The 25,156-nt window shown below is 41.1% G+C and overlaps 1 protein-coding gene across 3 annotated transcripts in view; it reads left to right on the top strand.

The window, feature by feature from the left end:
• The window catches only part of odad2 (outer dynein arm docking complex subunit 2), a 93,415-nt gene that overhangs the window by 8,108 nt on the left and 60,151 nt on the right, over positions 1 to 25,156 (top strand). For all 3 annotated transcript variants that reach the window (XM_008112387.3, XM_008112388.3, XM_062957607.1), the window contains 5 exons: positions 1,012 to 1,148; positions 2,284 to 2,400; positions 12,955 to 13,169; positions 15,056 to 15,157; positions 18,265 to 18,409. In XM_008112387.3, coding sequence (XP_008110594.1) covers positions 1,012 to 1,148; positions 2,284 to 2,400; positions 12,955 to 13,169; positions 15,056 to 15,157; positions 18,265 to 18,409 — 716 coding nt within the window. The remainder of the gene's footprint in view (positions 1 to 1,011; positions 1,149 to 2,283; positions 2,401 to 12,954; positions 13,170 to 15,055; positions 15,158 to 18,264; positions 18,410 to 25,156) is intronic.

The following is a 25,156-nucleotide window of genomic DNA, read 5'->3' as shown; positions in this document are numbered from 1 at the left end:
ACTAGAAGAAGTGTTCATAATTTTTTTTGCTCTGTTGGCACATTTGGAAATTTGAGAAACCCATAGTTACCACAGAAGTGTGTGACTGATTATAAAATGTCTGTCTCGTGAGCTTGCTAGACAGAAAAGACAAATAACCTGGCCATGAAATGGAGTGCAAGACGTAGGCTGAGCATGACATACCAAACCACATATTTGACCAGGCAAACCACAACAAAATACACATTTCATAAAAGGACTTCTGAGAAGGCAGGCTGATGAAGCTCAGAAACACCTGAAGTCCTTGAAGTTAGGTAGGGCTCTGATTTAATCCTTAAGTGTAGCACAAGATAATACTAATTTCACAAGATAGTATTCGTTTATCACCCCCATATTCATCTAAATACACACAGAGAGCACACTGCTTTTCTCCTACTCTTTCTTGCCATGTTGCTCACCATTTCTTTTCATCCCAGCCCCAGTGGCTCACTGCCTTCATTTCCCAACTGCACCCAGTGCTCCTTTGTACCCTTAAGCCCTATACTACTGCTTTTACTCCCAAACCCACTGTAACACTCCCTGCCTTCTAGTTGCACTTGAACCTTTCCAAACATCTCCAAGGTTCTCTACACTACTAGGCACAAGGAAAAGCATAACTTTTTCTTTAGTAGCATTTAGAGCTGGACCAAATTCCAGTACTAAATATTGTTAAAATGGGGAAATTAAGATGATAGGCCAAGGACAGGAAAGGCTACAGATGCCACATCAGGTCTTTCTGTGTGTCTGTTGGCAATGCATTGTGGAAACCAAGCAGGAGTGTGTGTAGAGTCAACGTTCTCAAATGGCTTGCTGATTTCCGTTAGGAATCTCACACCAGCTATGCCTGCATGCCTCTTTGTGGTGGTTCTGAAGGTAATGAATAAGGATGTCAGGGTTATATTACTATTAAAATGGAAATGTCTTTACTGTCACATCGTGTGCTTCATTCTTGACAAACGTGGACCAAATTATTGTTCTCTTAATTGTTTACAGACTATGAATTTGCCAATGGATGCCGTGCCCCACCTTGGAGACAGGTCCATGGGGAAATTTGCTATTTGACCATTAAACCATGGGACACAGATCGTATGTATGTCACTTGCAGCACAGCTGGAGTATTTTTAAATGGAGTGAGTAGCACTTTATTCAAGGGCAGAAAGTATGAAATTACTAAAATGATGACTAAACTGAAAATCAGATCACTTCCTAACCCATTATTGACTTAGATTATAGATGGAGCACCTTGTGACTGAAGGCAAGGTTCCCTTCACTTTGCTCCTTGATGGGCTGTATGGTTCTCATTGACTGGAGCCATATTCATGGCACCATGACAGCTGAGTAGTCTGGCTGATGAATGGCTTCACTGGGATCAAACGTTCCTCATTGTGGTTAACCTGGTGCTCAATGAATGAGAATCCCCAAACTCTGCAGGCCAGATAGGAAGCCTCTGTCAGTCGGAGATAGCCTGTTCCTGATCTAGATGCTTCTGTTTCTACTCAAGCCTTTAACCAGGTTGTAAAGTGAATTCACCAAGCAACATGCTCCTTGCCTTTTTGCTTAAGTAATATTTCATTCCCAAGCATTAACAGAAGTGTACAATTTTGTAGCATCTAACCCAGAGGTTCTCAACCTGGGATCCTCAGATGTTTATGGCCTTCAACTCCCAGAAATCCTAACAGCTGGTAAACTGGCTGGGATTTCTTGGAGTTGTGGGGTGAAAACATCTGGGCACCCCAGGTTGAGAACCACTGATCTAACCGATGTAGCAGTAACCTAAGTTATACGTATTTTCTACAAAGCTCTTTATGCTTCTCAGTGGATTTTATCAATATTATATATCAGCAAAATAATACAAGACTTCATGACCTTTAAAGGGAAGATGCAGTCCTTCATAAATACTACTGTTGTGGAAAACAAAACTTCCAGGAGAAGTAAACCCTGGGATTATAAATTGCTTGTGAAACAGTTGAAAAGGTGATTCACAATGATTATCACAATGATATTGAATGGGTACTTTCTTCCATGTTAAACCTCAAGGGAAATTTCAGAATAGGCTGGATTGAATCAAACTATATAATTTTGAAATGCCATTTGTAATCTTGTAGACACTTCACTGGATGTAAGTCCCATTGAACTCTGTGGGGTTTACATCTGAATAGATATAATACTGTACTGCACATCTGCGTTCCTAACACATGAATTAAACTTTTGATATGTGAGCCTAGGCAAGATTGGGAAATAACCTCATGTTTGCTTTTCTTACAGGGACGGGAAAAAGAGAGGGATGAAATAAATTATGAGAGACAGAGTGACATATATAAAGACCTTGTCTCATTTTTAAGAGAAAGATCAGCACTGTTTGTAGAGAATATGGATAAACAGGTATGCATTTTTATTTCAGATTTCTATTCCCAAATTACCTGTTTTAGGCTAACCCAGGCAGGGGCAAACTTGGGCCTTCCAGGTGTTTTGGACTTCAACTCCCACAATTCCTAACAGCCTACCAGCTGTTAGGAATTATGAGAGTTGAAGTCCAAAACATATGGAGGGCCCAAGTCTGCCCATGGCTAGGCTAACCTATTGGTACACTTTTCATTCCTGCACGGTTGCAGGAATGAAAAGACCTCAGACTCAACTGTGGTGGGAGAAGGCAAATAAGATTGCCAAAGTCTGAAGACAGAGTTCCTGTGCACCTCAGTCCTGCAAATCCTGGCATTTTGCTGGGTTCTCAGAAGCCAGAGTGTTCTGGGATGATGGCTTAGAAAATGACCAGTGACATGGGACTAGTGATTTTCCAGCCAGTCATTCCCAGAGCATTCTGGATTTGAAGGTCTACCCAGAAGCCAGAAATGCTGCTTGGAAGTTGACAGCTTTTTGGCCTGATGGTGGTTTTAATTATTTGCTTCCATGCTTTCATCCTCTTACTGCTATACAAGCCTTGCAGCTTACATATTTTATACAGATGTGGTTGTGTTTTTAAGGTGATTATGGTTCATTCTGTTTATCACTGAGATGTGTGGTAAGATTCCTCTAACTATGGAACCCACATCTGCAATTCCTGAGGAGCCATGATCTCTGTAGGCATTTTCTTGGTTTTCCAGTGATTTTATGGTATTTTTTCACTGTAAGTGACCATAGGGTTGTGTTGGAGGACCTAGCACATTCCTTGAGAACCATCCTCTCAAGGAATCGCTAGATTCTCCAATACAATTATATGTTATACTGGGACCAGAAGTCAGGTAGCGTTACGGTGTTTGATCATATCTATGGTTTCGTGTCACTATGGTCCGACTGGGAAACTATCTCTTGAGGATTTGGAGTCTTTCTGTACTCCATTAAAACTTAACAGTTCAGTCCTGGATGAGTGAATTAGAAACAGAAGCTAATTATTTGAAATAAGCATACCAATATATGTGGTTTTTTTAAAAGAATTAAAGTCCGATTTATTGTGGCATTAAAAATTACAGCCTGAATCTTGTTGGGAGTCTCAAGAAGAGTAGGCTCATTGAATCGTTTGTTCAGTGGTGAGACAGCACATAAACAAATCTGGTTCATAAGATGGATTTACTCTAATTGAATGCATCATTGGATGCCCCTCCCAATGATTTAATTTTTCGGTGCCCAAATTTCTGGCATTGTAGTAAATTAAAACTTCAGAAGAGGCTTTGAAGAACAGTTTTAGCACCGAGAGAAAAGTGACATGGAAATTACCAAGGGAATGTGAACACAGCCAATGCAAGAATTTGAGGTGTATATGATTTCAGCGTCTCACTCCTTGCAATGCTAGAAATTTGAGGAGTGAAAAAGAATTCATGAGGGACTGAATTGTGGGAACAATCTCCTCATCCTTTAGCTGTATATATCATTATTACCATCTTGAAGAACACGTGTTAATGCAGAGATTTGTTTCTCAGACTATTGTTACTTAAGTGTCTACAATCATTTGGGTTCCAGATGAAGAAAGTGAGAGTAAGAAAAATGTAATGCCGTAATAACATTAATATTATATGGTGTTAGCTAAATGTGATACAAAGGTTTATTGCCAAAGAAATTGCTGGAATTTTGTGAAGTGGAAAATGTTTGGCAGTCTTGGTGTTTGGTTTGCTCTTGAATACTGAATGTGTCCATATTAATGTCACCATATGGAAACTGAATGTGACCATTGTTTACTTATGGATAGTTGCAGGCCTACATCCAATGTCATACTAGTGTCTGTATGCCAGCATGATTAAATCTATGTCACCATCACATTCCCATACAGCCCTCTGTACCACCAAAAAACAGCTCTGGGAAGTCTACCATCTTTTTTTAGAAGAAATTTTGGGGTGTCACTGAGGAATTAATTGCCTGCTGAATTCACTAACAGGAGCAGTTCCTCCAGCGGAAGAAGCCTCTGAGATTCTGGCCATATATCATTTTTAATAGACACCTTTTTCCTAGCTCATTTCTACATTTGTATATTGTGGCCTATATCCAGTTATTAACCTCAAGGAATAGACCAAATTGAAATACTGTAGTACAGTAGTACAATTATTGACTTCCCAAGTTCCCACTGATTCAGTGGGTCAGCTTTAGTTGAGACTGAAAATAGGATTTGAGCCAATATATGTGACTGACTTAGGACTTTCTCCCTAGTCCAGAAAGCATTCATTGGGAGCTTTCCAAGGAAGTAAAGCAAGTTTGGGATTGCTGCAGTTGGCAAAACCCATTTGCTCATCTTTCAACCTTCTGCAGATGGTTTTCCTTTAAGCAGTGGTATAATTGTTAAAAGGAGGAAAATATCATATTTTAATGAAAAGGGTCAACCATCTTTGACAATGCTTTAAATAATCAAAACCATTCCTCCTTTCTTCTTCCCTTCTGATTTAAACAAAAGGAATATTCTTTATTTTACAAGAATTGTCTTTGATTTAAACGTCAGACACAAGGGGGGTATTTCCAGCTCACACAGCCATGTGTTGCCATTATGCTTGCAGTAGCTCTAAAATTTAAGTGTTATTGGCTGGTCAGAATAAGAAATATATTATACTCCTTAGAATAAAGTTCACACAGTAGCTATTGATTAAAGTTGTAACACAGTTCTTATAACAAGTTTTTACTTTCAGGTTTTCAGAGTTTGCAGTGTTGGAGGAAAATTCATTATAAGGAACCTAAAATTTGGCTGTGCTCTGAAAATGGGGGAACAAAGTCATTTACTCAAATGTGGAGGGCTTTGGACTGCCAGTTCCTCCATAGTTCCTTCCATGAAAGGCGCTGTCTAGTTTGTTAATATCATTCAGTGTAAAGTAAGGTGAGAGGGTCAGGTATTCCCAGACAGCTTCGACTTCTAAGAAATACAAAGAGCTTTTGCAGTGGTAGGCATTGGACAAACTTCTCCACTTTTTAAGTATCTATATGATTATAATTGTGTCTGTATGTAGATTTACGGTAGTTTTTTTTATTTGAACCAGTTTTTATAAAAAGTCTGTATCCCCTTCTTCGACACACCATTTCCTCATGACCATTAAGTAGCTTCTGGTGGTGGTTGATATAAGAATGATGTTGTCATTCTGCATCTAACTATGTGGATATAGACAATTTTTTGTGTTCTCCCCATGCCGCCCCTCTACTAGCAGGTTGCCAACCTTAAAAAAGCATTCTCTTTTCTCAGGAAATTACAAGTTATAGGTCTGTGAGAATATTCTGTTCAGTTGTCACCAAAAAATAACAATGCCTTTAAGCAGGCATGGGCAAACTACAGCCTTCAATTCCCACCATTGGACTTCAATTCCCACCATTCCTAACAGCCTCAGGCCCCTTCCTTTCCCCCCTCAGCCGCTTAAGAGTCTGAGGGGGGAAAGGAAAGGGCCTGAAGCTGTTAAGAATTGTGGAAGTTGAAGTCCAAAACACCTAGAGGGCCAAAGTTCATAGAATCATAGAATAGTAGAGTTGGAAGAGACCTCATGGGCCATCCAGTCCAACCCCCTGCCAAGAAGCAGGAAATCGCATTCAAAGTTTGCCCATGCCTGCCTTAGAGTGTTTGTGGAACAACATTTGTGTTTAAATTGGTATAAAATCAGTGTATGTTTGTACCATCTTGCAGCTATAATGGCCCTTACACAGTCATATGTTTTGTTTTCATCAAACCCAAACCACTGGTGAGAAAACAGAGTATCTGATGCTTCTGTTGAGTCTATTTTAAACTCCTGTTAAACATTTTTAAAAGAAGAAGAATAAGTTTTACAACGGGAAAGAGCTGGGGTGGTTTTTTGTTGTAACCGAAGCCTAACATATTAAGTCACTTGAAAATTATATGTGGTGGAGACCAGGACACCGATAGGCAGTCCAGCCTGTGAGGTCTGGAATAACTTGGTTTTATAACACATGGCAAGGAAACCATGTCCAAACAATTTGTACGTTTTATGCTCTTTAAGAGGAACAGGAAGAGACCTTCTGGTGTCTTAAAAACCCTCATCTTCTGAGCTGTATATTGCATATGTTCTCCATCTGAACATTTCCATGCCCTGGATAATATCTGTTAACTTCCTGAGTATTTGAAGGACTGAAATTTTAAAACACTTCAACTGTTGCTCTCATCCAAGAATGATTCTGTATGAGTTGCCTAAGTAAGCATATTGGCAAGTTGAAATTGCCTTCTCAACATCATGTCACAGAGAGGCAAGAGTGATGTTAATACAATGAGGCAAAATGTGTACTTGATCTGCTGCTGTATGCACTAGACCAGGGGTCCTCAAACTTTTGAAGCAGAGGGCCGGTCCACTATCCTTCAGACTGTTGAGGGGCCGAATTATCATTTGGGAAAAAAATACAAACAAATTCCTATGCATACTGCACATGTCTTATTTGTAGTGCAACAACAACAACAACAACGAAAGAACAATACAATATTTAAAAATGAAAACAATTTTAACCAGCATAAACCTATCAGGATTTCAATGGAAAGTGTGGACCTGCTACTGGCCAATGAGATAGTCAAGTTAATTAGGATTGTTGTTGTTGTTGTGTGCCTTCAAGTCATTTCAGACTTTGGCCGAGCCTAAGTCTAAAATTAATTATTTATTTACTGCATTTATTTACTACATTTATATCCCACCCTTCTCACCCAGAAGGGGACTCAAAGCAGCTGTATGTACATATTATTAGCATAGCACAATATTAGCATTATATATTACTATATTGAACTATACCACTATACTATTATATAATATGTAATATATAACATATAATTAATATTATTATATGGTATTATTATTAGTATTATATTGTATAACATAATATTATTATCAATATTATATGTATATACAATATATTATATTATTAAAACTGATATAAAAATATTATATTATAAAACTGAGGGCGGGGGCCAGGTAAATGACCTTGGAGGGCCGTATCCGGCCCCCGGGCCTTAGTTTGGGGACCCCTGCACTAGACCATTTCTAACAATGACCATTTCCACTACCTTGGCAGCCACCTCTCCACAAAAGTCAACATTGACACTGAAATGCAACACCACCTGAGATCTGCGCGTGCAGCATTTTTCCAAATGAAGCAGAGAGTGTTTGAAAATCGGGAATCTGTAGGGATACCAAGATACTTGTTTATAAAGCTATTGTCCTCCCAACCCTGTAATACGCCTGCAAAATGTGGACCATCAACAGATGTCACACTCAATTCCTGGAATGATTCCAGGAATCCTGCAAATCTCTTGGGAAGACAGGCAGAAGAAGCAAAGACCACTAGCATTATGCTCCTTTGCTAACTGGAGCCTCCGGTGGCCTAGGGGTTAAAAGCCTCGTGACTTGAAGGTTGGGTTGCTGACCTGAAGGCTGCCAGGTTCGAATCCCACCCGGGGAGAGCGTGGATGAGCTCCCTCTATCAGCTCCAGCTCCATGCGGGGACGTGAGAGAAGCCTCCCACAAGGATGGTAAACATCAAAACATCCGGGCGTCCCCTGGGCAACGTCCTTGCAGACGGCTAATTCTCTCACTCCAGAAGCAACTCCAGTTGCTCCTGACACGAAAAAAAAAATCAACTCCACTGAACTGGCCATGTTGTCCGAATGCCTGATCACCGTCTCCCAAAGCAGTTACTATACTCCCAGCTCAAGAATGGAAAATGGAGGGTTGGTAGACAGGAAAAGAGATTTAAAGATGGGCTTAAAGCTAACCTTAAAAACTGTGGCATAGACACCAAGAACTGGGAAGCCCTGGCTTGAGCGCTCTGACTGGAGATCTGCTGTGACCAGTAGTGCTGTGGAATTTGAAGAGGCATGAATGGAGGGCAAAAGGAAAGCATGTCAAGCCAACCCTGATTGGGACCGCCTTTCACCTGGAAACAGATGTCATCACTGTGGAAGAACATGCAGGTCAAGAATAGGCCTCCACAGTCACCTACGTATCCACCGCCAGGACACTACACCTCAAAGACAATCATACTCGGACAACGAAGGATCACCTAACTTAGCACTAGACAGCAGTCATGGGTGTTAGTGAATGACAAATTAATTTGTGATTAAGAGAAAGCTATTGTTTTTGTTTGATTCTGATAAAGACATACTTCAAAATGCACATCGGCATAATGTTCAGGATAAACAATGAACACAAAAATGTGAGCAAGCTTTTGAGATCTCCAGTTTGCTTTAAAAAGACAAGATATAAAGTTAAAGTAGGAGAGAGAACTGTATAATTTCAGGCAAATTAAAATTTTAGTAAAGATATAATAATTTTTATGAAATACCAAGGTGTTCTACTATAAGATAGAATTTCAGGTCTAGTTGTGCTTTCATGAAAATATAAACAGGAAAATCAGCTGAATATTCCAAAAAACACGGATGGACATGCTTATCTCAACATTGAAAGGAAACTTTTGAATTTCAATTTGAGTTGGAAAATTGGACCTTTTCAGAAGTAATCAGAAGATACATAATTGGATACAAGTATAATCAAACTAAATTGGAAGAACCCCCCATGTAGTTTTTACAAGGCCTTCACCCCACCAAAAACTATATCTTCCCCTGATCTAACTAAAACCTGATACTGTTATATTTAATAATGTAATATTAGATGAAGAGGTATTTTAAAAGATTGTTTTAAAACTTGTCAAGTTTCTTTTGAGTTCATATTCGTCTCTACAGTTATGTAAGTATTCTGCTAAGCATCCTGACAAAGAAAGAAGAGATTATCAAAATTAGTGCTATATGGTTTAAAAATAAATGAACTAGCCGTAAGAAGACTTCTAGATGATTCCCTTATTCAAGAGGGGGAATTTGAGTGATTAACAAAACCACAGAAAGCTCAGATTTCCCGCATACCATGGCTGATATTTATCATCATTGCTTCCCAATTGCTCTTTTCTCTAGAGATGCAATCCTTAATTCATTCAGTTTTGGAGAAGATCAAGTTGGCATAATTGTCAGCCAGATGCATTCCAATCTTTTCTGTGCTGGTTTTGTTTATCCAGACATGACTGAACAGGCAGCATGCTACTGAGTTATTTAAATGATCCATGTTGCCAATTAAATACTACCTGTTTACATGTTCAACACAATGCATTTCTTCAAGATAAGTGCTAGTGTGTAATTCCTGGCAGACAATTTCCCATTGACTGTCCTAATTGTCTTTTGTATCGGCCAAAGACTTTAATTGCTGTCTTTTCATGGAAACAATTTTATAGTTTTTTTTTTATCACGTCAGGAGCAACTTGAAAACATACTGCAAGTCGCTTCTGGTGTGTGAGAATTGGCTATCTGCAGAGACACTATACGGGGGATACCCGGATGTGTTACCTTCCTGCTAGGAGGCTTCTCTCATGTCCCCGCAAGCTAGAACTGACAGGCGGGAGCTTAAGCGGCTAAGGGGGGAAAGGAAGGGGCCCCAGGATGTTAGGAATTGTGGGAGTTGAAGTCCAAAACCTTGGAGGGCCAAAGTTTGCCCATGTCTGTGCTAGACACATAAAACCCATTTGCCATCTGTTTGATATGGTAAGTTCCAGCGATGTGTCTATTCCCATACTGTCATGTGTCAACTCAACTTGGAAGGGAGTCACTTCTATTTTTCCTTTTTTCCCCTCCACACCTGATTCTTTGTCTGAACCAAGTAGGCAGAAACTGCTGCTCCTCCTCGTAGCTACCATTACATACTTGACTGTTGCATCGATGGAAAGGAGAAGGTGTTACATCCTTCAACATTTTAAAGGTGAAAACAGGGACATTGGAGACTAAATAACAACAGAGTGTGATCCAGGCAGCACAAGGTATTAACGAGGAAAAACACATGAGCCAGGAAAGGCTGCATCATATTGCTTTTGTTTGCGTCTACTAGGAAAGGCAAGATTTCTCCCTTCTGCTCCCCCAGTTGAGTTAATTAAGTAGAAATATATACATATGTATCTATACTGTAGAATTAATGTAATTTGATGCCGCTTTACCTGCTATGGAATCACCGGGGCTGTAGTTTGGTGAGGCACCAGCACTCTTTGGCGGAGAAGGCTGAAAAAAAGCCAAGAACAAAGGGGGAAAGTGAAGGATAAGAGAGAAATGGGGACATTTTTGAAGCAGCTGAAAAATCAGAAGTGTTCGTGCCAAATCAGAACAGTTGAGGGTATGCACCATTTGTAATGCAGTTAAGAAGGGGTCCATTGAAGGCTGTCTCACTGAAGACTGTTGTTGCAACAGCATTTTGGGAAGAAATCTAACACTAAAGTCAAAATGAGGTAATTTGGGGAAAGTACGGTAAAGATTTTTGTTTGATGGGCAATGGAACAACAAACCAGGCTATAGTAGATGGGTGTGTTTAAATATATATTTGTACTTTTTATCTTGAATGTTCAATATACTTTAATAATAACAATAACAACAATAATATTAATAATAATTTTATTTATTACCTGCTTCTCCTGATGGCTCAAGACAGGGTACAACAAATTCAGAAACAAATGATCATAAAATACAATAAATTACTGAATTTTATAGATAAAAAACACACACATATGAATATGAAAACTTATACAAAACAGAGCTACAGAATTGGCATATAGTGGTAATAGATTGCAAATCAAAACTCATGATTGAAAGTTGACTGGGTAGGCCTGCCGGAAGAGATGGGTCTTCAACTACGTTTTAAATTTCTAACTCTTTGTCATGCCCTTTCACAGCACAGTAAACATTGATTAATATGTGTGTGTGCATGCATGCAGTTGCTTTCAGGGTGCAGTATAAATTTATCTAATTATTGTTGGTTCTTCGTTCAGTTGCTTCCGTCTCTTTGTGACCCCATGGACCAGCCCATGCCAGAGCTCCCTGTGGCCGGCCGTTGCCACCCCCAGCTCCTTCAAGGACAATCCAGTCACTTCAAGGATAACATCCATCCATCTTGCCCTTGGTCAGCCCCTCTTCCCTTTTCCTTCAATTTTCCCCAGCGTCATTGTCTTCTCTAAGCCTTCCTGTCTTCTCATTATGTGGCCAAAGTGCTTCATCTTTGCCTCCAATATCCTTTCCTCCAGTGAGCAGTTGGGCATTGTTTCCTGGAGTATGGGCTGGTTGGATCTTTTTGTGGTCCAAGGCACAAATTAATAATGCAGTATAAATCTAAACACATTGTAGCTACAGACAATAACATGTTCAAACAAAAGAACATTGGAACTACAGAATGAGACCAGACTGAGTTGGCATTTTTTAAAGACTAGGAAAAAATATGTATCAAAAATATTTTAAGTGCATACCAGGGCATAATAAGGAAGTGTAACTGAAACTTCATACAAAAATTAGTTAGCTAACCCTTGTTTCCCATTAATATCTGTGGTTGTCATGTTCAGAAGAAGCCAAGAATTTAACCTACTTTCAAAATGTGGTTTAAAAATGTACTTATGTGAGCTGCTGATACATTGTCAAAATTTTCACTGCCTAATTCGATACTATTGCACTGTTTTGTTCTCAAGTGCTTGTTGGCAATGCAGTCCTAACCAAAAAAATGATCTGCTTATGTGGATTGAGGAGTCAGGAGAAGGCTATACACAGTGACCAGAAATGGGTGTTTTCTAACAGACTGTTGTTTCTGCTACAAGAACACTATTATACCAGCTGCCTTCAGATATAGCAATTTACCATCAGCAAATATTTTCCTGCTGTAAGAAAAGCTGAAAAGGAGGTGGAAATACGGGAGGAATAAAGTAATGTCAAACTGTATTTTTTTAAGACTAATGATGTCTAATACTGTTTTAATATTGTATATTTGTATATTTTTAATTGTATTATAATGTTTTTAATGTTAACCACTTTGAGTCTCCTTATGGAGAGAAAAAGTGGGATAATAATAATATCCAGCCAATGACAGTTACATTGCTGACACAGAGTTTAGCACCCGCAAGAGTGATCCTGAACAATTTCAAACATCAGTAGTCTATAAATGATTTGAATTCAGCACAGCTTCAACTGGTCAAGTGTCAGGTCTGCTAGATCTTAGCTATGGTAACCCTGAGTTATCCGTCCCTGAATTAGATAAACATTGTGACAAGCTATTGTTACCATCCATTCTTAGTAGCCAATGTTATATCTAACTTGAGCAGGGAGCTTAGCTAATAACTGTGTTTCTTAGAAAAAATAATGTTCATGATGATAAGAAGTGTTCAACAGTAGAATATGCTGCCTAAGATTGTGGTGGAAGTTTTCTCTGGAGGTTTTTTGAGGCTGTTAGGAGTGCTTTGATGACATGTACCTGCATGGTAGGGACTTGGAGTGGATAGCCCTGTGGTCTCTGTCAGCCACTTACTAATTAATACAGAGTTGCCTTTTTCTGAGCTAGAGGAACATTTGATTTTTTTGTATGCCAGCTGAAGAAGTACAAAACCAATCTGTCTAGATTTCCTGTAGCTTACTAATTTCTCTGTGTGTTTTGTTCATGTGGAAGTGTAATTTTCTCAAACGTTTTCATCTTTTATTAGAAATATACTTTTTTTGATGAACCAAAGCATGAAAAATATTATCGACATATGGAAGCAGTTGAAGCAGAAGAGTATGGCCAAACCCAAAAGTTATACGACTATGGAGAAAAGAATGTGACAGAGAAGCCTAAGAGCGCTATTCCAAAAACCAAGTCTATGGAAAGCAAGAAATTAGAACCATCTCTTAAGTGGAAAACTACGCCTGGATCTCGAGAGTATGTGATTCTTTTGGTTTTTTTTTTTTGACAGATAATACTAATCGATCTTAACAGTTTAAGAAACTATTGCTAAAATTTTGCTATTTTAAAAAAATGGAATTCACATCCCTATTCCCAATTAAAGCATGGTTACTGAATCCTTGAGATTTACTTAAGTGTTCACATGTCATTTAGAAACTGATTGAATAGGTGTACTACTCTAGTTGGGATAAATGGCTGGATTCTGTGTTTTAAAAGCAAAGTTTAAGAAACAGTGGGCAAAAATGTAGCCCTGGGCCAAGCATAAACCCTACGTTTTCCCTTGATTCCTTCATGTGTCTTAGGCTTACCCTTTTCTGCCCTTCCCCAAGATGAGTTTCCAAGAATATTGATCCAACTTTTAAAGAAGTGCATGGCACTCAACACTGCTTAATATTTTGAAAAATCAGTATTTAAAAACAGAAGTGGACATGGAACTACTTTGGAGTTGTTATATCAGGCAGGAGGTTGGACTGGATGGCCCTTGTGGTCTCCTTCACCTCTTTGATTCTATGTCCCTATGATATTGGACATTCTTAATATGCATCAGGAGATCATGTTTTTGTAGATAAACATATGCGTACCTATACTTGAAATATAACTACATATATACTCAAGTATAAGCCGATCTGAATATAAGCCGAGGCAGCTAACTTTACCACAAAAAAAGAAGAGAGTGGAAAGTGCAGCAGCTACTGGTAAACTTCAAAAATAAAAATAGATAGAGTCTCACTTATCCAACACTCGCTTATCCAACGTTCTGGATTATCCAGCGCATTTTTGTAGTCAATGTTTTCAATATATCGTGATATTTTGGTGCTAAATTCATAAATACAGTAATTACTACATAGCATTACTGTGTATTGAACTACTTTTTCTGCCAAATTTGTTGTCTAACATGATGTTTTGGTACTTCATTTGTAAAATCATAACCTAATTTGATATTTAATAGGCTTTTCCTTAATGCCTCCTTATTATCCAACATATTTGCTTATCCAACATTCTGCTGGCCCGTTTATGTTGGATAAGTGAGACTATACTGTACCAATAAAATTACATTAATTGTGGCATCAGTAGGTTGAATGTTTTTGAATATTTACATAAATCTGTAGTATAAGATAATAAGACTTCAATAAAATAAGATTGTCCAACTCTGATTACCTATATACTTGAGTATAAGCTGACCTGAATATAAGCCAGCCAGGACCCTCACTCAAGTATAAGCCGAGGGGGGCTTTTTCAGCCCTGAAAACTTGGCTTATACTCAAGTATATACAGTAAGTATATATAAAGCTACATAACATAGATCAGGCATGGGCAAAAAAAGGCCTGGGGGCCGGATGCGGCCCCCTGGATGCTTATTTCAAGCCCTCATTTTTCCTCTCCTCTTGACATAAAGACAAAGTGGCCCGCTGTGTCCTTATACCAAAAAGATAGGAGAGGAAGGCATGTAGCAGCTGAGAGCCCTCTGGAGTGCTCTCAGCCACTGTGTGTCTCATCCTCTTCCCAGTATAAGGACAGTGTGAATGACCCCATCCTGGGAGGGAGGATGGCTTGAGGAAGTTATGCGATGGCTGAGAGGCCTCCAGAGCATAGTCAGCCACCACTTGTCCTGCCCTCCTCCCGGCATAATGCCAAGAGGACAGCCTGAGGATCAGGAGAGGAGGTTGGGAAAGAGGATTGAGGCAGTCATGCTCATGCCTGACATAGATTGTGACATAGAATCTCAGCCAAGATTTGTTCAGCCTTTCAGCCTAATGTGCCATTAATTAATATCTCATTGGCACGATTAATAGATTATGCACATATTATGATGTATGCACAGTAACAATTAATTTTGAACAACAAAACCAATTTTTTTCCAGAGAGAAGGCAGCAAAGAAGGAAAGGGAAGAAAAGGAAAGCAAACCTGCCTCTCCTGATGGCAAGAGAAAATCTACTGTGACACCCAGTGGCTCAGCTAAGGGGTATGTAATGATTTGTCTGACTCCTAGTTTACAAAAGTACTGTCTTTCAGTGCAGATAGTATTTTGGTCCTTGGCCATATTGGCTGGAGGATGGGGGTTGTAGTCTAACACATCTGGAGGGCATAGTGAGATTGGAGCAGCTCATTTTCAAACAACTTTTGTTCTCAACTGGGAATTTTACTCGAGAGGTTTTGAAATGGAAAATTCCCCAGTTATTCCCACTCCTGTGCATGACCGAAGATGGAACTCCCAGGCTCAAAATGTAAACCTGTTGTTTCTGGCAGGATTATCTCATACTTGCATCTGCTACCATTTTTCCAATCATGGTCTGAGAGAAGATGATTTCTTGGCTTATTGTACAAGCAACTTGGCTTTTAGTAGACATTTCCGTAGTTCTGACTTCTTAAGCAAGGGACAGGGACAGCTTTTGTATTTGGAAGGCTTTGCTCTTGAAATTTAAAAACTGCTTTCAGGAGAGCCTTTGCATTTTTTGTTATCTCTTTTCCCGTTTCTTCTATTTTGCAGAACTAAGTTGGTGATCTGAAACACAGATATATTCATTCTAAACAATTTTCATGTTCTGTCATATCTTTTTGTGATTGTACTGACTTTATCTCAATAAATGACTTTACACTGTTTCCCCCCTAAAATCTGCCCCATGTGAGAAGACATCAATGGATTATGTAAACTTAATATAATTTAGTTACTTAGAGAACATAGCAAACTTGAATATAGAATGGATATGGTCCTCATGGAGAAATGTGTACAATATTTCAAATGCTAGTTTTATTATTAAAGCTGCTAAAATTAGCCCAGTGACTAGGCAAAAGTAGATAGTATATGGAAGAAATGTGGAACATTTTTCCATAGTTTTTGTTTCCACTTTAAAATTGCTTTTCTTGGCTTTGATTTACTTGGAGCAGTATATTGGGAAGGGTGTTTTGCCATTTCCCTGTAATCTGTTTTCTCATTGAAAATTGCTCTCCCCGACTGCTGTTTCCCCACATATTGGGAAGGGGTACTTTATCCCTTTATCTTTTGCCAATCTGAAAGAGTGCATGCTTAGGGAAATCTTCTTTGTCTATAGAAAAAAGAAAGGTTAACCTTTCCCTGCTCCCCTCCCCATACCTCAATTAAAAATTAGAACCTCGTGTACCTTAGAAATCAAAACCTTGCAAAACTTGGAGACTCTTGTCAGTATTTCTTAAAAATACGTCAGTATTACTTATGTAAGGTTTCTGCTTAACTGTTGAAGTGCACACCATCATTGCTTGGTAGAGTGTGCTTTTCCTTTTCATTTATACACCTTCTTCAAGTGTGCAATACCAAGTTGTCTCAACATGCCAGTGGGAACTGAGGCTGCATGTTGCAGCTATGCTGTCTGATGTTCTAATATTGTTACTTCCCTCCCAAGCATCCATGCAGTTAGGGTTCTCAATCAACTGAAAATATTTGCCCCAAAGGTGTATACACATAGGTAGGCTGCCTCCCACCAAGTGTTTTTGCTCTACGCATTGATGATGATGATGATGATGATGATGATGATGATAATAATAATAATAATAATAATAATAATAATAATAATGTTTTATTCATATCCCGCCCCCTCTCCCCAAGGAAACTTGGGCCCCACTGTGTCTGGCAAGTTTCAAGGCAATCCAACGTTTGTGTTGAGCCATTATTTTATTGGTTTGTTTGAACTATTTCTATATCACCTCCCAGCATACAAACCAATTAAAACAGTCAAATCCCTTTTAAAAACCCTTAAAAATACTCTTTAAAGGTAAAGATAAAGGTTTTCCCCTGACATTAAGTCTAGTTGTGTCCGACTCTGTGGGTTGGTGCTCATCTCCATTTCTAAGCTGAAGAGCTGATGTTGTCCATACACACCTCCTAGGTCATGTGGACAGCATGACTGCATGGAGCGCCGTTAACTTCCCGTCGGAGCAGTACCTATTGATCTACTCACATTTGCATGTTTTCGCACTGCTAGGTTGGCAGAAGCTGGGGCTAACAGCAGGAGCTCGCCCCCACCCTCAGATTCAAACCACCAAACTTTTGGTCAGCAAGCTCAGCAGCTCAGCGGTTTAACCTGCTGCTCCACTGGTGGCTCCAAAAAACATCTGAAAGCAGATCCTAGAATTTTGTTTAGAAACAGCTAAAACAACAATCTCAAACATTGAATGCCATGTGGCATAGTATTGTTTTGGCTGCGCACTTAGAAGCTTAAAACAGATGGGGGCAGTCTAACTTCCCTGAGTAGGGTGTTCCAGAGTCTAAACCCTGCTCCAGCGAAAGCCCTATTTTATGTAATCACCAACCTAATTTCGCAACATGTTGGGACATGCAACAGGGCCTCCTCTGAAGATCTCAAATTTCCAGCAGCCTCATTTGGGAAAAGACGGTCTTTCAGATATCTTGGTCCCAAGTTGTTTAAGACTTTGTAGGTCAACACCAACACCTTGAATTGAGCCCGGCAGCAAATTGAAAACTATTGCAGTTCTTGTAGGGCCAGTGTTATATGGTCTCTAAAATGTGCACCTGACATTATCTGCAGCTTTCAAACACCTTTCAAGGGCAGTCCGTGTAAATTGCATTCTAGTAGACTAGTGAGAGGTAACTAAGGCGTGAATCACTGTGTCTAGATCTGCCTTCCCTAAGAAAGGGCTCAGTTGACACACCAGCCAAAACTGGGTCAATTGCTCCTGACCACTGCAGCAACCTGGCTTTCCAGGACTGGCATTGGGTCCGAGAGCAGCCCCAAGCAAAGAAGCTGATCTTTCTGAGGGAGAGGAACCCAATCTGAACCCAATCTTAGGTTGGTTTTCCATCAAGCAGCATTTCCATCTTCTCTGGATTAAACCTCATTCTGTTCATGTATATCCAGTCCTTTACTGCATCCAAACAGTGATTCAGTACTAACACACTCTCCTTGGCATTGCAAATGGGAAACTGAGCTTGGTGTTTTCAGTATACTGGTGACACCCAACCCCAAATCCTGGGTGATCTCACCCACCTGCTCTTTCATTCAACTCCTTTTTGTTATTTATTTTATTCACTTGCCTTAATCATTTCTAGGTGGAAGTACTTAATGTATGTTTATTTAGGAAATCTCCATTAAAGCCTGAAGATGAAGTTGAAAGTTCTTCAGAGAGTGAAGAAGATGAAGAACAACCTGATCGCCATCAGGAAATCAATACAGATTTGCCTTCAGAATACTGGCAAATTCAAAAGTTAGTGAAATATATAAAGGTAATTTTTAAACTTTTTAAAAGAATATTATTTTCCCTAATTGGTTTACAAAATGTAACCTCCATTATATAGATGGATGACACAATTTCGGCTAAGCAAACTGACTTTATGCCTACCAAATGCTGTGGGCTTGTCTGTTGTAGCCATAGTTGAATGACCCCTAGAGATTTTGCAAGAGGCCCTCCTCTTGGAAGGCTTGAGGCAATCCATGTAGATATGCCTCACATACCCTGTTTTCCCAAAAATAAGACAGTGTCTTATATTAATTTTTGCTCCCAAAGATGCACTACCGTGTTTCCCCGAAAATAAGACAGTGTCTTATATTAATTTTTGCTCCCAAAGATGCGCTAGGTCTTATTTTCAGGGGATGTATTATTTTTCCATGAAGAAGAATTCACATTTATTGTTGAACAAAAAAATGAACATTTATTATATACTGTACAGTAGTTGTCATCACAAACCAGCAGAACCAGACAAACTGTGAATCCAATCAAGAATTTCTTGTTACTACCACTATTTCCATGTACAACAATCTATGGTACGTACATTTACCGATCCTACATGCTCTGGTATTCTGTTCGATGGGCATGCTTCCAAACAAAAACTTTGCTAGGTCTTACTTTCAGGGGAGGTCTTATATTTAGCAATTCAGCAAAACCTCTACTAGGTCTTATTTTCTGGGGATGTCTTATTTTAGGGGAAACAGGGTAGGTCTTATTTTCAGAAAAATTCTTATTTTTCCATAAAGAATAATTCACATTTATTGCTGAACAAAAATTAATATTTATTATATACTGTACAGTAGTTGTCATCACAAACCAGCATAACCAGACAAACTGTGAATCATATCAAGAATTTCTTGTACTTCCATTATTTTCATGTTCAACCATCTATAGTACGTACATTTACCAATCCTGCATGCTCCAGTGTTCTGTTTGGCGGGCATGCTTCCAAACAAAAACGTTGCTATGTCTTACTTTAGGGGGAGGTCTTGTATTTAGCAATTCAGCTAAACCTCTACTAGGTCTTATTTTCAGGGGATGTCTTATTTTCAGGGAAACAGGGTATACACAGCCACTTATGTACTTGCTGGCAATCAATAGGATTATGTTGGATTATAAAGGCTGGTATTAGGGCAGATCTTTTTCAGGCACTTCAGAAAGTAAATCAGATACTGAAAACAGATCCATAGAAGTCATGCTGCTCAATTATGTTTTTGATAGGTGTTCCCAACAGTTGCAGACATTATATTTTGACTGGGAAATGGATAATTGGGAAATTTTTCAATCCCTGTTTCTTGGCAATTCTACATAATTTGGGGACTACCCCATATCTATTTCCTGCTCACTTGCTTCTCCATCAGTCACTCCACCCTAAAAGGGGCTGGAAGGCTGTTTCAGGATTTCAGAAAGTATGAGTCCTGAATTGTGTTTTCTTGGGGCGCAACTGTCCATTTTTACACACATATATAAAGTGACAAAGGCTTGGGGACTCTAGGACACTCCTGTTAAGCTTAATGATCTGCACAATTCAACCCTTGTTTTATAGGATGAGTGAAAAATAGGTCTTTATGCATTTTGGAATAAGATCTCAACCAGACTGAGAGCAGTTTAGATCTCTGATCCAAAACACTGAAAACGCAAATAAGCGAGGCTAGGATTGTTTGAGGCACTAATGAGTATTTAGGAAGCAGCAGCATTTTCTTTTGAAGTTTAACATGGAGCATTGGCCTTTTGCCCAGTGAGCTATGCATTGTCTATGCTAAGAAAACAGACGAATAAAAGTATTTGTACACTTACCAAGAATCAGATAACTGTTTGCTGGAAAGTTAGTTGGCAAATTATACCATGTTGGCAAAAGAAAGCCATACAGCATTCCGAGGTTATACAAAGTTTTGTGCAGAAATGAAACATCAGAGAAAAAAAACAAAGTTATGAGACCCAATTACAATTGATCCTTCTGAAATAATTTTGGATGCCTTGTCTCCCCTGTGCTGATATTATTTAGTTTTATAGAAAAACAAAACACAAAACCCTCCACCCACCAAAACAGGAGGAATTTTGATTAAAACAGTTTCTTGTTCAAAAGATTAGTTCCAAATTAGTCTGACTAGACTTGGGTTTATTTATAATATATGTCAGCTTATATCTTGCACAGTTTATCCAGAAATGATCCCCCCCCTTTTTTTTTAATGAACAGCCACTGGGTTTATAGCAATTTAAGGCCCTGGTGGGATTTACTTCTGAGTAAACATAGTTAGGATTGCACTATATAATTCTAATATAGCTGGAAGATGTGCTTAGTTTCAAAACCTGTTTTTAATCAAATTGTAGTGGAAGATACGAGAGTATGTCACAATAGTATGATTGACAGTTATTCCCAGTTTAAAATTTAATTATGATTGCAGCATGCCAAAATAGGAATGATAAACTAATATCCATTACATTTTAAACAAATACTATAACAATGGCTGTGGGTTTCGTTTGCTGAGGCAAAAAAGTTACGGATTTTTGTTTAGAAAAGTAGAATTCTGGAATGGGGTGATGATTGAAATCCTGATATGAAAATTTATATCAACCTCTACAAATTGGATTCCATCCAGATCTGACAAATGTGAGAGTTACAAATGCATCTAGTTTGGGAAACACTGATTTATATAATGTGTTTTTAATTTTAAGAGAAAAAGGAAGGCAAAGTATTATGGGGTACCACTTATCTTTACGGTCCATTTCTGCAACTATGCCTTTGGAACAGGCATGGGCAAACTTCGGCCCTCCAGGTGTTTTGGCCTTCAGTTCCTAACAGCCTCAGGCCCTTTCCTTAAGCAGCTGAGAGGAAAAAGGAAGGGATCTGAGGCTGTTAGGAATTGTGGGAGTTGAAGTTCAAAACCCCTGGGCGGCTGAAGTTTGCTGATGCCTACTTTTGAATAATGCAATCAGGAGCAGTCCTTCATTCCTATCTAGACATTTTTAATTAAGATGGGATCCACAGGCACATTTTCCATTCGCACCTATTCTTGTTGTACAGTTGAAAAAGTTCAAATCAAGGCTTAAGATTTAATCACTTGGCTGCAGATAACCAAATACTAACAATTTTCTCAATGTTGACACGGCTCTTCCATAGACTCGAGATGGACAGGTTGCTTACCTGTAACCATGTTTCTTCGAGTGTACTCTGTGAATTCACACTAATGGAGAGGCTGCGCCTGCGCAGGTCCCAACGGAAAACTCTTCCCAAGCTGAAGTTTAAATTTTGGCGGTAGCCACGCCCCTCCGTCCCCGGAGGGCATATAAGGCAGCCCTCGGCGTCTCCTCCCCAGTTCCTACGCCGCTAAGGCAACGAGAAAGGAAGAGGGTTTGCCAGAGGGGAAGGAAGGGCGGGCTTGTGTGAATTCACAGAGTACACTCGAAGAAACATGGTTACAGGTAAGCAACCTGTCCTTTTTCTTCGTGTACTCTGTGAATGCACACTAATGGAGACTAGCAAGCTTAGGTCTCGGAGGCGGGCTAAGCAAACCCTGACAACGAGAAAATGTCCAAACATATGTTTATTAAACATCAAAACATGGTCCGAGGACCCATTAAAGTATTGCATTAACACACACCAAACACCGAGAGCAACCCGGTAAGGCATGATATAACCATTTAAGAGCACATGTGTAAGTAGGAACATCATTCCCCCAAAGGGGGAAGGCAGTTGCAAATAAGGCACAAATTGTCAAAGAGAACAGTGCAAACATGTACCGAACAGGAAAATCGACAAAAAAGTCGCATGAGGAAAACATCCACAGAGAAGTCATAAATGCATAAGGTTTAGGACAAGCATGAAGATAAAACTGCCCTAGCAAAGGCTGAATCCTTTAAAGTTTTTTGGTCTACCCAAAAGACACGAATGTAAGGGGGTTGGACCAGATCGCTGCCCTGCAAATGGAGTCCAGGGGGATGCCCCTTAGGAAGGCAGTCGACGTGGAGAGACCTCTCGTCGAGCGCGGGCGGACCGACGGAGGGGGAGGTCGTTTGGCTAGTTCATAGGCCAGTTCAATGGCCTGAGCGATCCAATGGGACAGTCTTTGTGAAGAAATAGGATTGCCCAGTTTATCTGGGGCATGGGCCACAAAAAGTTTTGGGGACTTTCGAATGTCCTTAGTACGGTCCCGGTAGAAAAGAAGTGCTCTACGCACATCGAGGAGGTGCAGTCTCCGCTCAAGGGGAGACGAGGGGTCTGGGAAGAAGGCGGGAAGGACAATGTCCTGGTTAAGGTGAAAGGCCGAGACCACCTTGGGAAGGAAGGTGATGTCCGGACGGAGAACGGCGCGGTCATGATGAAAGCGGAGGTAAGGTTCATCAACCCGAAGGGCCGCCAGCTCCGAGGGTCTGCGCGTCGAGGTTATGGCCACCAGGAAGGCAACTTTCCAAGAAAGGAGACGTAGGTCGGTCGAAGCCAATGGTTCAAAAGGGGAGGCAGTGAGCTGGGAAAGCACGAGCTCGAGGTTCCACCCCGGAGTAGGAGGTTGAGACGGTGGGCAGATGTTATTGTATCCTTTCAAGAAGGTTTTGACAAGGTGATCGGAGAACAACGACGGTCTACCATGTTGCTGAAAACACCAGGATAGAGCGGCCAAGTAAGATTTCATAGAAGCAAGAGAAAGTTTTTGGTCTGCCAAAGACATAAGGAAGTCCAGGACAATCGGTACCGAGGTTGGGAAGGCAGTAATTCCCCGGGAGCGAAGAAAAGAACGAAAGCGAGAAACTTTATAAGTGTAGGCCCTGGTTGTAGCCGGCTTGTGAGCTGCGCGGAGGACCTCCTGTAGGTTGTGCGGGAGGGAGGTCAGGCGAGAATCCTCCAAGCAGTGAGATGTAGAGAGGGGAGATCCGGGTGCAGGATCTGGCCGTTCTCCCTGGACAAGAGGTGAGGTAGAAGGGGCAGAGTGAAGAAGGTCGCTCTGGAGAGATGAAGAAGAGCCGGGAACCAAGGTTGACGGGGCCAGGCTGGAGCTATCAGGATTGCCGACGTCGGTACCGACCGGAGTTTCTGTAGGACCTTTGGTATGAGAGGAAAAGGCGGAAAGAGTTCCGCAGACCAGTCCAGAAGGAAGGCGTCTCCCAGGCAGCCTGGAGAGGAGGACGGGGGAAGTCTTGCCCCGTATCGAGGCAGCTGAGCATTCTGGGGAGAAGCGAAAAGGTCTAGAGTGGGGAAGCCCCATTTGTGAAAAAGAGAAAGAAGAGTCTCGGGGTCGAGCATCCACTCGTGGGAGGAAGTCGTCATCCTGCTGAGGGCGTCTGCCAAGTTGTTCTGGATCCCGGGAAGGTGAATCGCCGAGATTTGGATGTTGCGGGCTATGCACCAATACCACAGCTGGGAGGAGAGGAGCATCAGCTTCCTTGAACCCGTGCCGCCCTGTTTGTTGATGTAGAAGACTGCTACCGTGTTGTCTGATTGGACGAGGACAGACCTTTGGGAGATCAGGCGGGAGAAGGCTTTCAGAGCCTTGAAGATAGCAAGGAGTTCCAGAAAGTTTATGTGATTGGCCTTCTCGGAGGGAGACCAGAGGCCTTGAACAGTGAGACCCTTCATGTGGGCTCCCCAGCCGAAATTGGATGAGTCCGTGGTTATGGTGGTGGAGGGGGGAATCGGGTGGAACGGAAGACCCCTGCAGACGTTGGAGAGGGATTTCCACCAGAGAAGCGACCGACAAACATGGGGCGGGACCGAGAGAAACCTCGAGTTGGGGTGGCGAAATGGCTTGAAAACGTCTATGAACCACCTCTGCAGGGTCCGGAGATGGAGCCTGGCAAACGGGGTCGTGAGGACTGTGGAGGCCATGTGGCCGAGCAGTACTTGGATGGATCGAGCCCGAACCCTCCGGTGGGTCTCGCAGAAGATGATTTGTTGGCGAAGGGCTAGAAACCTGTCGAGCGGGAGGGAGACAGTCCGAGCGATTGAGTCGAACAGGGCACCGATGAAGCGAATTTTGTTCGACGGGGTGAGGTGAGATTTGTCGTGGTTTAGCTGGAGACCGAGAGATTCTAGAAGAGAGAGGGTGTAGTCGACGTGACGTCGGAGGAGGGCAGGGTCGGATCCGACCAGAAGCCAGTCGTCCAGATAAGGAAAGACTGTGATCCCCTGGAGTCGGAGGTGGGCAGCCACAACGGCGACGACCTTGGTAAAGACCCTTGGGGCCGTAACGAGGCCAAAGGGTAAAACGGTGAACTGGTAGGTTTGGTCGAGAACTTTGAAGCAGAGGAAACGCCTGTGGGCTTCTCGAATCGCTACGTGGAAATAAGCGTCTCGTAGGTCTATAGACACGAAGTAGTCTCCGCGTTGAAGCATCGGTAGGATGGAGGCGATGGACACCATCCTGAACTTGGTCGGGCGTATGAAGGTATTGAGCATACGTAAGTCCAGAATGGGGCGGAGGCCCCCGCCTCTCTTCGGGACCGTGAAGTATCTGGAGAAGAAGCTTTGAGGGTCCCGTACCGATGGAGAGGGCCGAATAGCCCCTTTCGCGAGGAGGGCGTCGACCTCTGCAAGAATTTCTCGGGAAGGGTTGGAGAGGAGGACCTGTCCCGTGGGCGGGAGCCCCTCGAACTCTAAGGCATAGCCTTCTTGGACAATTTTGAGAACCCAGGCATCTGAAGTAATAGATTTCCAACGGTGAAAGAAGGGAGCCAGGCGGTCCAGAAAGAGACCATGAGGTTGATTTGGCGGAAGAGAGAGGTGCAGAGGAGTGAGAACCGCATCGGTACC

Source organism: Anolis carolinensis, chromosome 6, assembly GCF_035594765.1.
Source record: "Anolis carolinensis isolate JA03-04 chromosome 6, rAnoCar3.1.pri, whole genome shotgun sequence".
Taxonomy (NCBI): Eukaryota; Metazoa; Chordata; class Lepidosauria; order Squamata; family Dactyloidae; genus Anolis; species Anolis carolinensis.
This window is presented reverse-complemented; position numbering and strand designations above follow the sequence as displayed.